General features: G+C 41.2%; 1 protein-coding gene across 2 annotated transcripts; it reads left to right on the top strand.

Annotated features, from left to right (window-relative positions):
- On the top strand, positions 1-9,129 carry LOC133467506 (ubiquitin carboxyl-terminal hydrolase 2-like). 2 transcript variants are annotated; one of them, XM_061752434.1, is made up of 12 exons: positions 1-384; positions 3,329-3,376; positions 3,462-3,588; positions 4,983-5,094; positions 5,181-5,291; positions 6,001-6,065; positions 6,151-6,254; positions 6,335-6,415; positions 6,497-6,575; positions 6,813-6,920; positions 7,006-7,129; positions 8,607-9,129. In XM_061752434.1, exons 1-12 carry the CDS (start codon positions 229-231, stop codon positions 8,695-8,697), a joined length of 1,206 nt encoding a protein of 401 aa, XP_061608418.1. In that variant the 5' UTR covers positions 1-228; the 3' UTR covers positions 8,698-9,129. The 2 variants fall into 2 exon arrangements, with proteins under 2 accessions (XP_061608418.1, XP_061608419.1); XM_061752435.1 differs by having other exon boundaries at positions 7-384; positions 7,009-7,129.
- Positions 9,130-15,640: the final 6,511 nt, after the last annotated feature.

Below are 15,640 nucleotides of genomic sequence, written 5' to 3'. Positions count from 1 at the left end.
CGAAACTTGCGCTGGTTATTTGGCCGTTACTCTTTGAAGACTGTGGATGAAAGAGGGTCATTTGAAGCTGGCTGCTGGGCTTTTTATTTTAATTTTAATTTTTACAGTGACCCTCACACGGTTCGGTGCTCGCTCGTACTACGCTGTCCTCCTCCTTCGTCGCGTACGTATCTTTTAAAATCCCCAGTCTTTTCGCTTTTTATACTAAGCGTCGACGCGACGTCCACCATGCCGTCCCCGCGATACTCGTACACGGTGACGGTACCGGAGGAGCCGGCCGCCTCTCTCCCCGCCGCTAAGTCCGAGGTGCGGCGTCTGACTCCGTCCTTGTCCCGGTCCAGGCTGGTGTCCACCTTCAGGGGACTAATCATCAACCAGGCCAAGGTGAGCGCCTCTGAATGATCATACAGTATCTGAATAAAGATGCACAATTTTGTTAGCATAACTATTATTTCTCATTCTACCATTTTGTTTTTGACTGGAACTATGTTCCTTGATGATGTAGAAACATGAAGGTGCCATTTGTGTTGCTTTTATAACGTCTCGCGGTCTGAGCGGTTATCAAATGTAAATGTTCGAGGGACCATTGAATGAGCACGAATTCAACTTACTACTTAAATGACACATTCGTACGCTAAGCTTTTTCACGTGCTTATTTTCTGTATTATACACTTTATATACATTTGATTTTAATTGGATTTGGCCATTTCTCAATCTGTATAAATTAGGGATGGGCAAGTACTGATACCAGGTATCGGTATTGGGCCGATACCGGCCTTATTTTAAAGTGTTGGGTACAAGCCATTGAGCAATCATCTGAAATTGAGTAAATCCTCCTCACCAGTAGTTGGCGCTACACTGCGGCAGTTTGCCACATTGACGGATCATCATGTGCGTCAGAATGAAAGCGAGGTCCTTGTTTACAATTATCTGTCATTGTGTTAATTGAACATTTCGGCATCAAAGGTACTCCAGTGAAGACTCATACTGGTATCGGTCTGAAAAAATTGGTATCGAACACCCCAAGTATTAATGACATTTTCGCCTTTTGTTTTAGACAATTCCTGGCCTAAAAATTAGCCCTAGCTCCATTATTGTAGCGCTTGCTAACACATTAAAGCTTCAGTCACGAAACCACAAATGTATACATTAAGCAGTTTCTCGTGCTTATTTTCTGTATTCTTAAGACTTTCAAGACATCAATTTGATTGGGAGTTTAAATTGGAGCCTTTGAAGTAGCAGGGCTAACATGCTAGCACACAAACACACACACTCAGCAAACAATTTGTTTGCGGCTTTAATTTTTTTTGCTCTCATAATAGATTCATTATAAATATCATTTTGGTCTCTTTTTTTAGAAAATTGCAGACGATTCCCTAGAGATTAGCCTTAACTTTGTTTTAAGTTTAGCACGTGTAACTTGCTAGCACACTTAAGATACAGATGCTAAAGAACTTCTCAATTTGTCATGTTGGTTTGACCTGGTTGCCTTCCATTTAAGATTTTTTGTTGTTTTTGCCCCCTATCTTCGTTAGCATTTGCTAACACGTTCGCTCATTAAAGTTACCAACACTAAACTAATTTGGAAGTCAAGGTTCAGTTTGTTTACACAAACCCATGTTGACTTGTGCGGCCTTACATAGTTGCCTTAGGACACTCCCCACACAACCTTGTGCACTGTTTTCCAACAAGTACGGAATGTTCATTGTGTCACCTGAACACATCGCTTCCTAGGTTTTTCTTTTCTTTTTTGGGGGGGAGGGGGGGTGCAGGGTATTTGAAGTTGTCACCTGCTGAGTGGAGCGAGCCGGTGACCATCTGGTGGAGAATTGGAACTGAGCGTTCTGTATCTTGACGACACAACTCGCTAGAAAACTATTCATAACATAACCTGATAACCTCCCTATCAAGCGCAAGATAATCTTATCAGCCGCAATAGTAAAAAAAAAAAAAAAAAAAAACGCCCTGCGCTATAACTATAACAACAAGACAAGCAGAAAAATACACTGCTTCTGTAGCTGAGTGAATTAAGTTGGCAAACTCAAAACCTTATGCAACTCGACACCGCATCGCGTTCCTGGTGGAGCCCACATCCCGTGTTTTTGGTGATTTCACACACGTCTTGGCGACGGGTCAGCATGTACAAAGAAGCTTTAACCCAAGCATGCGGAACTCGGTTGCAGACAGCATGACCACCTACATTCCCCTCGGGCCTGAAGTCACGCTGGACGATTGGACTGGGTTTTTATGATGCTGCGCAGTAGCAGAAATTTGCCACTAATGGACGCCCCTCCCATAAAAGTGGTAATAACTGCCAATATTATAAGTTTAAACCTTAAATATAGTGAACTCGCACCATTCATGCGGGATAGGGACCGAGCCCTGCCGCAAATAAAGACAATCTATGAATTATTGAAGCCTCCTATAACTGGGTTTATAATTGCCTATAGATCCCACATGATGCAGGCAAAAGATTGCTTTTGTTCAAATCAAACTCCTCAACTCACTCCAAATTGTTTCTTTGCCACCAGATGGCGGGGCGGAGCGGGGGTGGGGGGGGGGATGCCATGTGATAGTGTGAGAATGCTGTTGGTATGTTGCTGCTTTGCAACCCGTAAAAAATACAAATTACTAACTGGTAGAATAATTTTGGAAACAAAAGGATTGATCCCTGCAGTTAATGACGGAAATTTTGTTAAAATAGTCTACATATTTTCTATACATGTCAAGCTTCTTCAGAATATAAGGAATGGTACAAAACAAAATATTAGTCAGAATTAAAATGTGGAAAGTGGAGAAAAAAAAAGAAACAGCAAACAAAAAATCAAACACTCTTCAGCTAGGGTTTGCAAAGGGGTGCACAATTTCTTGTTTCTGTTAAATTTCCACCCGATGTTCAGCTGGGGAATTTTGGGAAATATTCCAAATGTAAAATTTCCATGGGAACTACGGGATTTAGTGGGAATAACTTGGAATTAAGGGTAATTTAATAGAAAGCTATCACATTCAAAGATCAACATAAACACTTTTTGTCATAAGCAGACATCCATGCAAAACAGATAGGACTCATTGCCCACATACGAGTACATTGCTGCTCAAATTTTGCCTTGCAACACAAAGCAAAAAATTTCAAACAAGCAATGGGGCGTAACTTTAATTACAAAAAAAACACACGTAAATCGGGGTACTCGTTACTCAAGGTACGACTGTACTGGCATGAAATCTGGTGTTTTTAGTCAGGATTATGCAAAAATGTGTTCTCCACCTATAGTTCTGAATTTTACAACTCTATCCGCGACCTAAATTCACTCTCTTTCCCTGGGAGCAGAAGCAGAGTCCACAAGGCCTGGTAGGACTGAAGAACCTGGGAAACACAGTGAGTGTCACAGCATGCACCTCACACCGAACCCTCCACACGAGTCTCATTTATCTCATGTTTGTTTTTGTGTGTGTGTTTGTAGTGTTTCATGAACTCCATCCTTCAGTGTTTGAGTAACACTCCTGAGTTAAGGGACTACTGCCTGAGGGAGGTCCATCGAACAGACCTGAACAAAAGCAACTACAGGACCAATTCGGCCCTCGTGGAAGGTAACATAAGTGAAGTTAGTTTCGGTGTATTTTGTGAGATCAGTGTCCTACAGTTACGGAGAGCCACAGGGATCACAGCTAAGTCCAATGTCATTTACCTTATACTATCATTAGAAAACACCCTGTTATGAAAGAACGTTAACTAAGATCATTCGGTATGGTATAAGTTGATGTGGTACAGAGGGCTGAAATTGCTTTTCAAGAGGCCACTGTACAAAAACAATACAAAAAAAACATGCCATCGTAAGAAAACATACCAACGTTTTAGTGAATTTTCTGAGATGAGTGTCCTACAGTGAGGGAGTCCCACAGGGATCATAGCTAGGTCCAATGTCATTCACCCTATTCTATCGTTCGAAAACATCCCAGCGTTATCAGTGACTATTTGCTATGGAGGCTCTTGTTTCCTGCGCAGCCAAGAAGATAAGATTCTTTGTGATACTTTGGTCTTAGCTACATGCATCATGCCATTATGTCAAGCAAGCATATATCTCGTTTGTTGCATAATGACGTTGAGTCATTTTTATGACACAGAACTACAGTAGGCCATATCTAGTTTTTGTTCTTGTGTTTGAGTTGCAGGAGATTAGGTGGCCTTTGACAAAAACTATTGAAAGTGTCTTTGTTAGTTTGTGTCAACCTTTGCTTCCATTTTGTCCCTCAAGAAAAAGTTAGCATTTACTAAAAAAAAAAAAAGCTGCATTTACACCGTAAATATGCGCTGGCATGGCCGCAAATAAATTAGCGAGTTTGGATGCTAACAGCTAAGTTGTGACTTAATTTTATGTATTTATTTAACCTGAGAACAATTTATCATTTGCAATCCGGTCCTAGCTGTAGACAGCAGAGTAAAACAAAGCAAAATAAAAGTAAATACAATAAAAACAAAAAAATGCGTATACAACAAACTGTACCATGTGATAGTTACATATTTAGATAATAAATTACAATATATCATATCATATGATGAATAAAAGGTTCATAACAGGCTAAAAACAGGTGCAGTGATTATGTACAGTATCCCTCACTAACTTTTTAAATGATTATATTGTGATGGATAAGGTGACTTTTATTATCTGTTGTAGAGTGTTCCAGTCGTTTGGGGCAGGAAATTAAAAACATTGGCCAAACGTAGTGTGGACTTTGGGAACTAAGAGGTTAATAAAACTACTGGAAATGAAGAGTGCAGGTGGTGGTATGCATGGTGAGCAGAGAGAAAAGATAGGGTTGGGTTAATACATCACATCACATCATATCATGGCAATTCCCAAATATTATGCAAATATTAGAGGGTTAGTAAATGTTTTGAGGCTCTGCCATGACATCTTCTCGCTGTAAAAGTCCAAAATTTTGGAATAGCAACGTCTAAAGTATTTTGCAATTTTTTTCCTTAGAGTTTGCCAAGCTGACTCAGAGCTTGTGGACGTCGGTCAACAACGAGACATTCATCCCCTCCGATTTCCGTAGCCAGGTCCAGATTTGCGCTCCCAAATTCGCCGGTTGCAGGTAAGTCCCGTGCTCGCCACGGCTTTTTTTCCTTCTTACGTCCTAGAGTGAACTCGCTGAGGCCCCAGCTGTTCTGTCTTCTGCAGTCAGCAGGACGCCCAGGAGTTTCTGCGTTTCCTGCTGGACGCCCTCCACAGCGAGGTGAATCGAGTAACTGCGTGCCCCAGGGCGTCCGTCGAGGACTTTGACCTCCTCTCGTAAGTTTGCACATGGGTCACCTCTGCTCCCAATAAGTCACTCAATGACCATAAAGCCAGAACATAATTTTATGATTGCATTCTTGAACGTCATGTCACCTTTTTCTCTTTTTTTTTTTAAATGCCTCAGCATTTTTTTTAAATGCACTCGCATACAATTTAATTGAAATACTCTATCCAGGTCAGCACAGGGACGTAGTGGTTGGTACGTCTGCCTCAGTGCTGGGTTTGATTTGTAGCTGCTATAGATCGTCGTCCAACAGATTTTCTAAATAAAAAAGCACAAAACCTAAGTCAAAGCAGATATCATCTGTATTGTGACAATCGATTGCACAAGTCAATGGTTGCACAAATATTTTGACACAAATTTCCAAAGTAAAAACCCCATCCATCTCAATGAGTACTCAGTGACACTTTACTGTTCGCCGCTTTCAAAATAACTTAGCAACAGTTGAACAAACAACTTTTTACTGGCTTCTGATTTAAAAACTAGTGAGCCATCAATCTTTTTGCGTGTACGTAATAATATGAGGCGATCATTCATTTATGTGGGTTCACAGTCACGATGGCCCTCTAAGGCAAACCGTAGCTACGATGTGGCGTGCAACAAAAATGAGTTTGACAGCCCTGTTTAGAGGATTCCTGTAATAAAAAAAAAAAAAAAAAGGCGATGAAAGTCAGATGTGACTTCTCAATGTTCTCTTCACAGTGATGATGACAAAGCCAAATGGATGTGGAGTATGTATTTGGAGCGGGAGGACAGCAAAGTCGTGGGTAAGAGTTTGTTTAGCATTAGCCTCGCAATTGGCGTCCCGGGAATCATATCATTTTGAAAAATAAATAACATTGACTGTTTTAGATCTGTTTGTCGGGCAGCTGAAAAGCTCCCTGACCTGCACCGTATGCGGCTTCCGCTCCACCGTCTTCGAGCCCTTCTGGGATCTTTCCATCCCGATCGCACCGGTCAGAACTGCGCAAAATTATCATTTTCCTCACACGAATAAGCCCGCGGCAATGTTTTCTCACGTGCATTGTGTCCACAGAAGACCTCAGGCGAGGTGACCCTGAAAGATTGCCTGAGGGTCTTCACCAAGGAGGATGTGTTGGACGGAGACGAGAGGCCGGTAAGACCTGGACACCTCGTTTTTGTGGTTGGTTTGGAAAGAAAGGTCGTCTCACTGACTTGTTGTGTTTCTCCCACGCAGACTTGCAACAGATGCAAAACCAGGCAGAAATGCACCAAACGATTCAGCATTCAGAAGTTCCCTCAGATACTTGTGCTTCGTATCCTTTGCAATTAAAAAATTCAAATTAAAAAAAAAAATGCTGAAAGTATGCTGAAAACCTGACATCCTGGTATCAAGGAACAAAATTAGTGCTTTGTTCCCATCTTGTGGCATTTTGCGGTCAAGAAACTATGATGAAGTACGGGAGGAGCTTCATTTAGACAAAGTAGTGCTTCGGTGCCAAAGAATCATGTCGAAGTGAGTTGAGCTGACTTGACTGGCCGCCCCCCTCCAGACCTGAAGCGTTTCTCTGACTCCAACGTCCGAGCCAGCAAGCTGTCCACGTACGTCGACTTCCCCCTCAAAGAGCTGGACATGAGGGAGTTCGCCTCCGGGGGCAGCGGTACGTTCCACGGCCTCCCGGAGAACGTTCTCGCTACAATTAAAACAAACAAAAAAAAGACATTTTTAATGTTTGTATCCCCCAGCAGACCGCGCCGTGTATAACCTCTACGCTGTGTCCAACCACTGGGGCAACACGCTGGGCGGCCATTACACGGCCTACTGCAAGAACGCCACAGTGGGCGAGTGGTACGGCTTCAACGACTGCAGGTCAGTTATTCATAAAAACTGACAAATAAAGCAACACATTTTGGGAGATGCTTTTATGTTTTTATTTTTTAAAAATAAAATAAAAGTCCCTTTTAGTTTTTTTCCGATAAAAAGACAAAAATTACAGCTACGTGCTTTTCCATTCACAGGCAATATGTAGTCCATTTTTGGACAGCGTATATCATTATCACAAATGTGGCTTGTAGAATAAAATCAATAAAACGAATAAATACATTACAGTGGCACCTTGAGATAAGAGTTAAGTTTTTTTCGTGACCACGCTTCTATCTCAAATCATCTTTCCCCATTGAAATGAATGGAAATGCAATTCCATCACACTCCAAAAAACACCCAAATTTGTTTTTTTTCCATTAAAAATGTTTTGCACTCAACAGTATTGTACTGTGTAAAAACACAGTCATAATATTTGCTCTCCACATAACCGGCAAACACAGAAAATGCAGGCACAAAACAGCTGTACCTAATATATAGTCCTTCTGGGTGTCAATCCGGTATATGTGCAACCTACTTCCGCATTCGGGAAAACCTCCCGGTTCGGGTGAATGGCGAAGAAGACCATATCAGAGCAACCGTAGGGACTTTGAATGGCTACCAGAAAAAATATAAACTTTTTTTTTTTTAACACAAGATGTCACCACAGAGTCACCAATGATTACAATAGTCGATGTTTAGGATTTTTCCTGTTTAGATATAGCATATTTGTATAAATAAATGATATACATGTATTTAACGTTTGTCTGAAGACACCAGCCATAGCAAAGTTCGGCTTCAGTCATTAATTAAACTCATTTTGTATCACTACAGAAATGTCAATGACAAGGTAGCTCGTTTTCCTGCGATCCATGGATTCGTTGATCTTGAATTCTCTCGCGGCTGCTCGATTCCATTGTTCCTCCGCGTAACTGATAGCTTGCAGTTTAAACTGTGCTTCGCAAGTGTGTCTCTTCGTAGGTGACATTTTCAGGGCCAAACCGATGTTTTGCACAATGCACACCCCGTAAATGCTCCCAGTCAGTCAAGCGGTGTAAAAAAACAAAAAAAAAACACCCCGGCGCTATATACCTACTGGGGGCGTGGCTTTAGCGTCCTACTTGACGCACCCTTCCCCTGTCCTCAGCCACGTCCGCCTTTCCTCTGTGTAAGCAGTGTGTTTGGCAGGAAATGCTAAAAAAAAAAAAAAAAAAAAGTTAAGCGGAGCACTCATCACACAACAACATTTATAGATGTTGGAACTCTGTGCACACATAAGGCGCGCCGCATTATAAGGCGCCCCGTCCATTTTGGAGAAAATATAAGACTTTTAAGTGCGCCTTATGATCGTGAAAATACGGTAATTGGACTGCAATTCTCATTAAAAGGAGCCCCATTCTGGTTAGTTTGTTAGCGGAATCTTTTCAAATTTGAGGCGCTTTAACCACAGTGTTGTGTTTTTCTTGTTGTTTTTGTGTGTGTGCAGAGTGAGCCATATGTCCTCCAGCCAGGTGCGCAGCAGCAACGCCTACATCCTCTTCTACGAGCTCTCTAAAAACCAGACGTGTCACCTTTAGACAACCTGGGGTGACCCAAAAAAACAAAAAACAAAACCCAGCAGGAGACGGGTGAGAGCATCCCGTTGTGGCTAAGACTGTGACAAACAGGTCATGTGATGATCTGGAATCCATGAACAGTCACAGTCCGTTTCTTTGTTTTCCTTTGCACTTTAACACGGACGACATCACCATTTGGAGAGACTGCACATAAAAAGTCTCAAACTTGACTGCCGTGTTTTAATTTATTCTATCAGAGACAAGAGGTAAGGTAAATGCCAGTACTTCATAAAGCCATCCACACCAAACTATCGAGAGATGATGCTTTATTTTTGTACAGCACGGTTGAATGTACAACACCAAAAGCAGCGCAACTGGAAATAAGGTGCTGAGTGTGTGTGTGTGTGTGTGTGTGTGTGTTTGTATCAACCATTAAAAGTCATTGCAAACTTACCTGGCTTTGGTTTTCATTGATGAAAACTTTTGCAAAAACACAACAACAAAAAAGAGAAAAACAACGCATAATCTTAGTCTTAAAAAAACATCCAGATCATCACACAATTTTCAGGCTTTTTTTCAGTAATACTACAATAAAGTGATTTCACTTGGTGTTGTTTTTTTTTTTTTTTTTTAACTCCTGTCATGTTTGTGTTCATTAAAAAAAATGGTTAATGCAAAGGAAAATTTTACAATTTAAAATAAGGTTAATAGAAGACGCTGTGTGTATGTATATATATATATGTGTATATATATATTTTTTTTTTTTCTTTTTTTTGGAAATTGATTGTTTTTAAAAAGAGATTTACTTTGGAGTAACACCGTAATGGCCAGAAAAGGTTCTATACTGTATATAGTTTTTATATACAAATAATATAAACATTTCTTTAAACTTCAAAAACAGGCAAAAATACCCACTTTTTTACAAATTAATTTTTAAAATAATATAAATATTACATAATAAAATTTTAATAAGACCAGCAGAAAAAGTTTTGATTTTATGTATTTATTTAGTTTAGATTTTTTTACCTTCATTTTAAAAAAATGATCTACATAAATTAAGACCAGCAGAAGAAGTTGTGTATTGTTTTTATTTTTTGATATTTTAGAAATATTTAGTGTATTTTTTAAATATTAAAATAGATATCACCCACTGCATGAAAAAAATATTAATTTAAAAACAGCACGGCCACCGGGAGAGGTTGTATACATTGTTTTATCTTTTTTTTTTTTACGTTTTAAAAATATTTTTTTATGTATTTTTCATTTTTAAACTTTAAAATAGGTTAATGTGACCTGCTGCATGTTTTTTTCCCTAAGATTGATTTAAAAAAAATCTAATTCAAATAAGGCCAGCAGAATAAATTGTGTACACTATATCATTTTTAGTTTTTTATTTATTTTAACTTTAAAACGGGTCAGTGTGATCATGTGAACTTCATTAGATTGTGCTTGTGTATTTAAGGCCAGAGATTAACATGCATTTTTACTGCTCAAATGCACCTGAAACATGCAAACAGGAACACATCAACTCACGATTTTAACAAATTTCTATGCTTCTATCCCATTAAGAAAGCACACCATTATATTGTGCAATTCTGCTCAAATGCACCTGAAACATGCAAACAGGAACACATCAACTCTCGATTTTAACAAATTTCTATGCTTCTATCCCATTAAGAAAGCACACCATTATATTGTGCAATTATCTTAATGCCGGAAATTCAAATTTACTAAGTTTTCATTGATTGTTGTCAAAATGGGGGATTTGTTATGGCAAAATGACAATATACTCCCTTGTCTTATCCCGTAGCTTACTTTGTTGTTCTTTTTATCTCGTTTCTTCCCTTCTGTCATCCTGCCTCGGTGGTTGGACCAACCTCCCTTTTCTCTCAAGGACAAGATAACTGGCAGAAATGTGAAGCAATTGCAACCTCTCCTGGCGCTCTTTGCAAAGATATTAAAATTGCAAATGACAGTTGTTTCCTGATTTAATTTCCAAAACACCATACTGCGCTCACATCATGAAATGAACCATCCCTTTGTTATGTACACCTGGACTTCAGCCTGCTAGCTCAGCTTCGCCGTTAATAGCAGACAAAATGTCATGCCGAATAATGTATGGCAAACTCGTATTTAAGATTTTTTATTTTTTTCTTAAACATTGGCGGCATGGTGGATTAGCACATCTGCCTCACACTTCTGAGGACCGGGGTTCAAATCCCGGACTCGCCTATGTGGAGTTTGCATGTTCTCCCCGTGCTTGCGTGGTTGGGTACTCCGGTTTCTTCCACATCCCCAAAACATGCTAGGTAGGTTGATTGAAGCCTCTAATGCCTCTAGTTGTGAATGTTGAGTGTGAATGGTTGTTTTCCCTGCGCTTGGCCGGCGACCAGTTCAGGGTGTACCCCGCCTCTCGCCCGAAGATGGCTGGGATAGGCTCCAGCACGCCCGTGACCCTTGTGAGGATCAGTGGGACCGAAAACGGATGGATGGATGGAAAAACATTCACATACAATTAGCTGTTTTTATTTCACGCTATAAACCAAAACGTAATGAAATTAAAAGTGTTCATTTATTAGTAGAAGTAGTATTAGAAGATTAAATAGTGATTCCATCATAGAAGCAGTCTTGCTTTACTTGCTGAACTTCAGTACTCCAAAGATACCGCCACCTGAAAGGAGAACATTTATTATGACATTGTCATACTGTTATTACCACAATTATCATTGTTTTGGTTGAAGATGCCTAGATTCAGCAGCATGCGCTAAATCGAAGGTTCTCAACTTTTTACACCTAATGTAATTACTTAGACCTCTAAGTACGACCATCATAACAACGTGAAAATACAGTAGCGCAAAAGGCCCAAGTAGTTTTAGTTCCTTGAAGGTATCTCAATATTAAGTCTGTGTGAACATTTAATTCAGTGATTCTGTTGCATACCACGAGAGGGAGACCCCGTACCACTAGTACTTCTACCACACTTTTGAGAAACACTGCTTGAATCAAAATGTAGAAACTAGGAATAGTCCTATAGTTTCAGACTGGTTCATGGATGTCAACTGGGTTTACTAGTATAGGTACTTAGGACTAAAGTATGTGGTCAGGTACAAGATGGCTCCTGAGTGTCCCCTGCCCAAGTAAAGTTCATTATGTACCTCCAATGTACTTTTGTCATAAATACCTAGCGATAAATGTTCCTGAAGTCAATTTGCTACTCTTTTGGTCCTGATTTTCGCATACCGACAGAGATCTCCGAGCCGGTCCGAAAGTACACACTAAACTTAGCTTTGGCTGGGGACACTCAAGATCAACCTTGGCCGTACCACCAACGTCACAAATGTTAATGACTCATGTGTCCTTGTGGAAGCAAAAGAAAGAGGTGCAGTTCAACTAGACTCACCAACAGCGGCCACACCGGCAATTGAACCAATGACGAAACCCGCGATGGCGCCATCTGAAGGCCCTTCAGACCCATCCTCATTGTCGGGCTTCTTTGCATCTTCGTTGGGTGATTGAGTTTTCTTTTCATCATTTGAGACATCACCAGCACTATCTTGTGGAGCTTCACCCTCTTTTTCGTCGTCTCCTCTGCTCAGCATGACTGTTAATGCAAAAGGAAGGTTGAACACAACACACCTATGATGTGTTTTAGGCCAGGTTTGGTAGCTCGCAGCCGGGGTAAGTCCAGTGGTGAGAGAGAAATGTGTGATTTCTGTCATTTGCAGCGCATGCCACACATAGTGGATGAAAGTGAGATGCACTCCTGTCTTGAAGGCTGCATAAATAGCAAGTGCGGAGTACTTGAGTATGACTCCTGAGGCACGCCACTCCTACAATGACCGTCTGTCACCCATTCGTATTTTTGTCATTGCAAGATCCTTAGAATTTGGATGTGCAGCACCGGTCTGCAACCTTCTAACTTGAGGAAAATACACAAGTGTCACGCAGGCGTTGAGCAACGTTTTGGCCAAAATTCCACCCGAGACAAATCGTAAAAGCGTGTAAGGTGGGATCCGAGTGAGGCATCACTCCTTTGCGCCCCTGCAGGGCACATACTGTGAAACGAGCATAACCGAACAAATCGACTTAATCTTTGACTATTATTGCACTCTTTCAAAGTACCATCCTTCTTGACAATCTTAATATTTACAACACGATAACTTGTGCCTTTTTATGATACAGCCACCATATTTTGCCCTTGATGTTACTTTGAAATGCAGTTTTTTTGAACGTGGCATTGTACAACTGCAGGAAAAATTTAGGATCCAAGGATTCAGCAAATTTCTTGAGATTCCTAACAGCGTGTTTTTATATTACCGTACCTGTACAGAGGAGGCATAGGGTCAGGGGAAGTCGATCTACTTTCATCCTGTTAGAGTTTAGGCTTGAGGAAAGAAAACCAAGGAAACATCTCAAAAAGAGTGTCTGGAAAAAAAAAAAAAAAACATGATCAATCTGGGCAAAGACAAGCATTCCATAGAATCTGGTTGCAGAGGATTTCTGACCTCGATGTTTTTAAAACCTGGGACTTACTCTTCACCACATTATTATGATACCCAAATTATCACCATCCAGGTAATACTGGAAAATTAAAAGTAAAAAAGTTAAAACCCTAAACCTCAACTATAATCCTCTAATCTATCCTGAATGTCGACTGATCCTCAACGGTATTAGATACAGCCTTTTCATTTCAGTTTTTACAAAATGATCAAATCCTAACCTTGCCCATCCTAATAGAGAACCTAAGTTCTTGCAAATTCCAGCTCCAAAAGGGTCAGGAAGGGCATTCGGCTTAAAATTTTGCCAAACAAATATGAGCGTTCATCCAAAGAATTCTATACCGGATCGGTCGTGGCCCGGGTTATCAACGTCCGCAGTCAACCTGCAGGGCGCCGGTGGAAATTCAGCTACTGTGGGTCGAAGTCGAAGAAGAAGAGGTGGAAAGCGGGTTCTTCAGCAGAAAGAGAAGCAGAAAGTACAGTGCCTAGAACTGAATGTGCGGACACTTTGAATGTTGGGACTATGACAGGAAAATCTCTGGAGTTTGTTGACATGATGATTAGGAGAAAGGTTGATATATTGTGTGTCCAGGAGACCAGGTGGAAAGGCAGTAAGGCTAGAAGTTTAGGGGCAGGGTTGAAATTATTTGACCATGGTGTAGATGGGAAGAGAAATGGAGTCGGGGTTATTTAAAAGAAGAGTTGGCTAAGAATGTCTTGGAGGTGAAAAGAATATCAGATTGCGTGATGAGGCTGAAACTTGAAATTGAGGGTGTTGTGTGTAATGTGGTTAGTGGCTATGCCCCACAGGTAGGATGTGACCTAGAGGTGAAAGGGAAATTCTGGAAGGAGCTAGACGAAGTAGTTCTGAGCATCCTAGACAGAGAGAGAGTCGTAATTGGTGCAGATTGTAATGGACATGATGGTGAAGGAAATAGGAGTGATGAAGAAGTGATGGATAAGTACAGCATCCAGGAAAGAAACTTGGAGGGACAGATGGTGGTAGACTTTGCAAATAGGATGCAAATGGCTGTAGTGAACACTTTTTGCCAGAAGAGACAGGAACATAGGGTGACAGTATGGTTTCATGCCTAGAAAGAGGGCCACAGATGCATTATTTGCCTTGAGGATGTTGATGGAAAAGTACAGAGAAGGTCAGAAGGAGCTACATTGTGGCTTTGTAGATCTAGCGAAAGCCTATTAGAAGTATATTAGAAAAATACAGGACATGTACGAGGGCAGCAGAACAGCGGTGAGGTGTGCTGTAGGTGTGACAGACGAATTTAAGGTGGAGGTGGGACTGCATCAGGGATCAGCCCTGAGCCCCTTCCTGTTTGCAGTGGTGATGGATAGGCTGACAGATGAGTTTAGACTGGAATCCCCGTGGACCATGATGTTTGCAGATGACATTGTGATCTGCAGTGAAAGCAGGGAGAAGGTGGAGGAACAGTTAGAAAGATGGAGGCATGCAGTGGAAAGCAGAGGAATGAAGATGAGCCAAAGTAAGACAGAATATATGTGCATGAATGAGAAGGGTGGTTGGGGAAGAGTGAGGCTACAGGAAGAAGAGATAGCAAGGGTGGAGGACTTGAAATACTTGGGGTCAACCGTCCAGAGCAATGGTGAGTGTGGTCGGGAAGTGAAGAAACGGGTCCAAGCAGGTTGGAACGGGTGGAGGAAGGTGTCAGGTGTGTTATGTGACAGAAGAGTCTCTGCTAGGATGAAGGGCAAAGTTTATAAAACAGTGGCGAGGCCAGCCATGATGTACGGATTAGAGACAGTGGCACTGAAGAGACAACAGGAAGCAGAGCTGGAGGTGGCGGAATTGCAGATGTTGAGGTTCGCTCTTGGAGTGATAAAATTAGAAATGAGCTCATCAGATGGACAGCCGAGGTTCAATGTTTTGGAGACACAGTTAGAGAGAGCAGACTTCGACACGTCCAGAGGAGAACTAGTGAGTATATTGGTAGAAGGATGATGACGATGGAGCTGCCAGGCAAGAGAGCGAGAGGAACACCAAAGAGAAGGTTGATGGATGTCGTGAGGGAAGAAATAAGGGCAGTTGGTGTTCGAGAGGAGGATGCAGGAGATAGGCTTACATGGAAAAGGATGACGCGCTGTGGCGACCCCTAAAGGGACAAGCCAAAAGATGATGATTATGTGATTATTATCTTGCATGGTGAAGATTTTTCAAACGTCAAGGTTTCCTAAGTGCTTTGTGTACTTTGGGCGCCATCTAGTGGCCGTTTGTAAGGATGCACGTTTAAATGAATCCAACTTTCAAACCACAGATACGATGTTAAGTATAACCATTATTTGTGGTTAAAATGGACCCCCCCCCCCCCCCCCCCCCCCCCCAAAAAAAAGAACCCCAAACAGTTTGCAATCGCCTTCACCCCGGAAATTGTTAAGTTTTATTCTGAAGCTTTACTCTTATTTTGACAAGTCTTCGGGAGGACGCGTGA

This window comes from Phyllopteryx taeniolatus, chromosome 17 (genome assembly GCF_024500385.1).
Source record: "Phyllopteryx taeniolatus isolate TA_2022b chromosome 17, UOR_Ptae_1.2, whole genome shotgun sequence".
In the NCBI taxonomy this organism is placed as follows: domain Eukaryota; kingdom Metazoa; phylum Chordata; class Actinopteri; order Syngnathiformes; family Syngnathidae; genus Phyllopteryx; species Phyllopteryx taeniolatus.
This window is presented reverse-complemented; position numbering and strand designations above follow the sequence as displayed.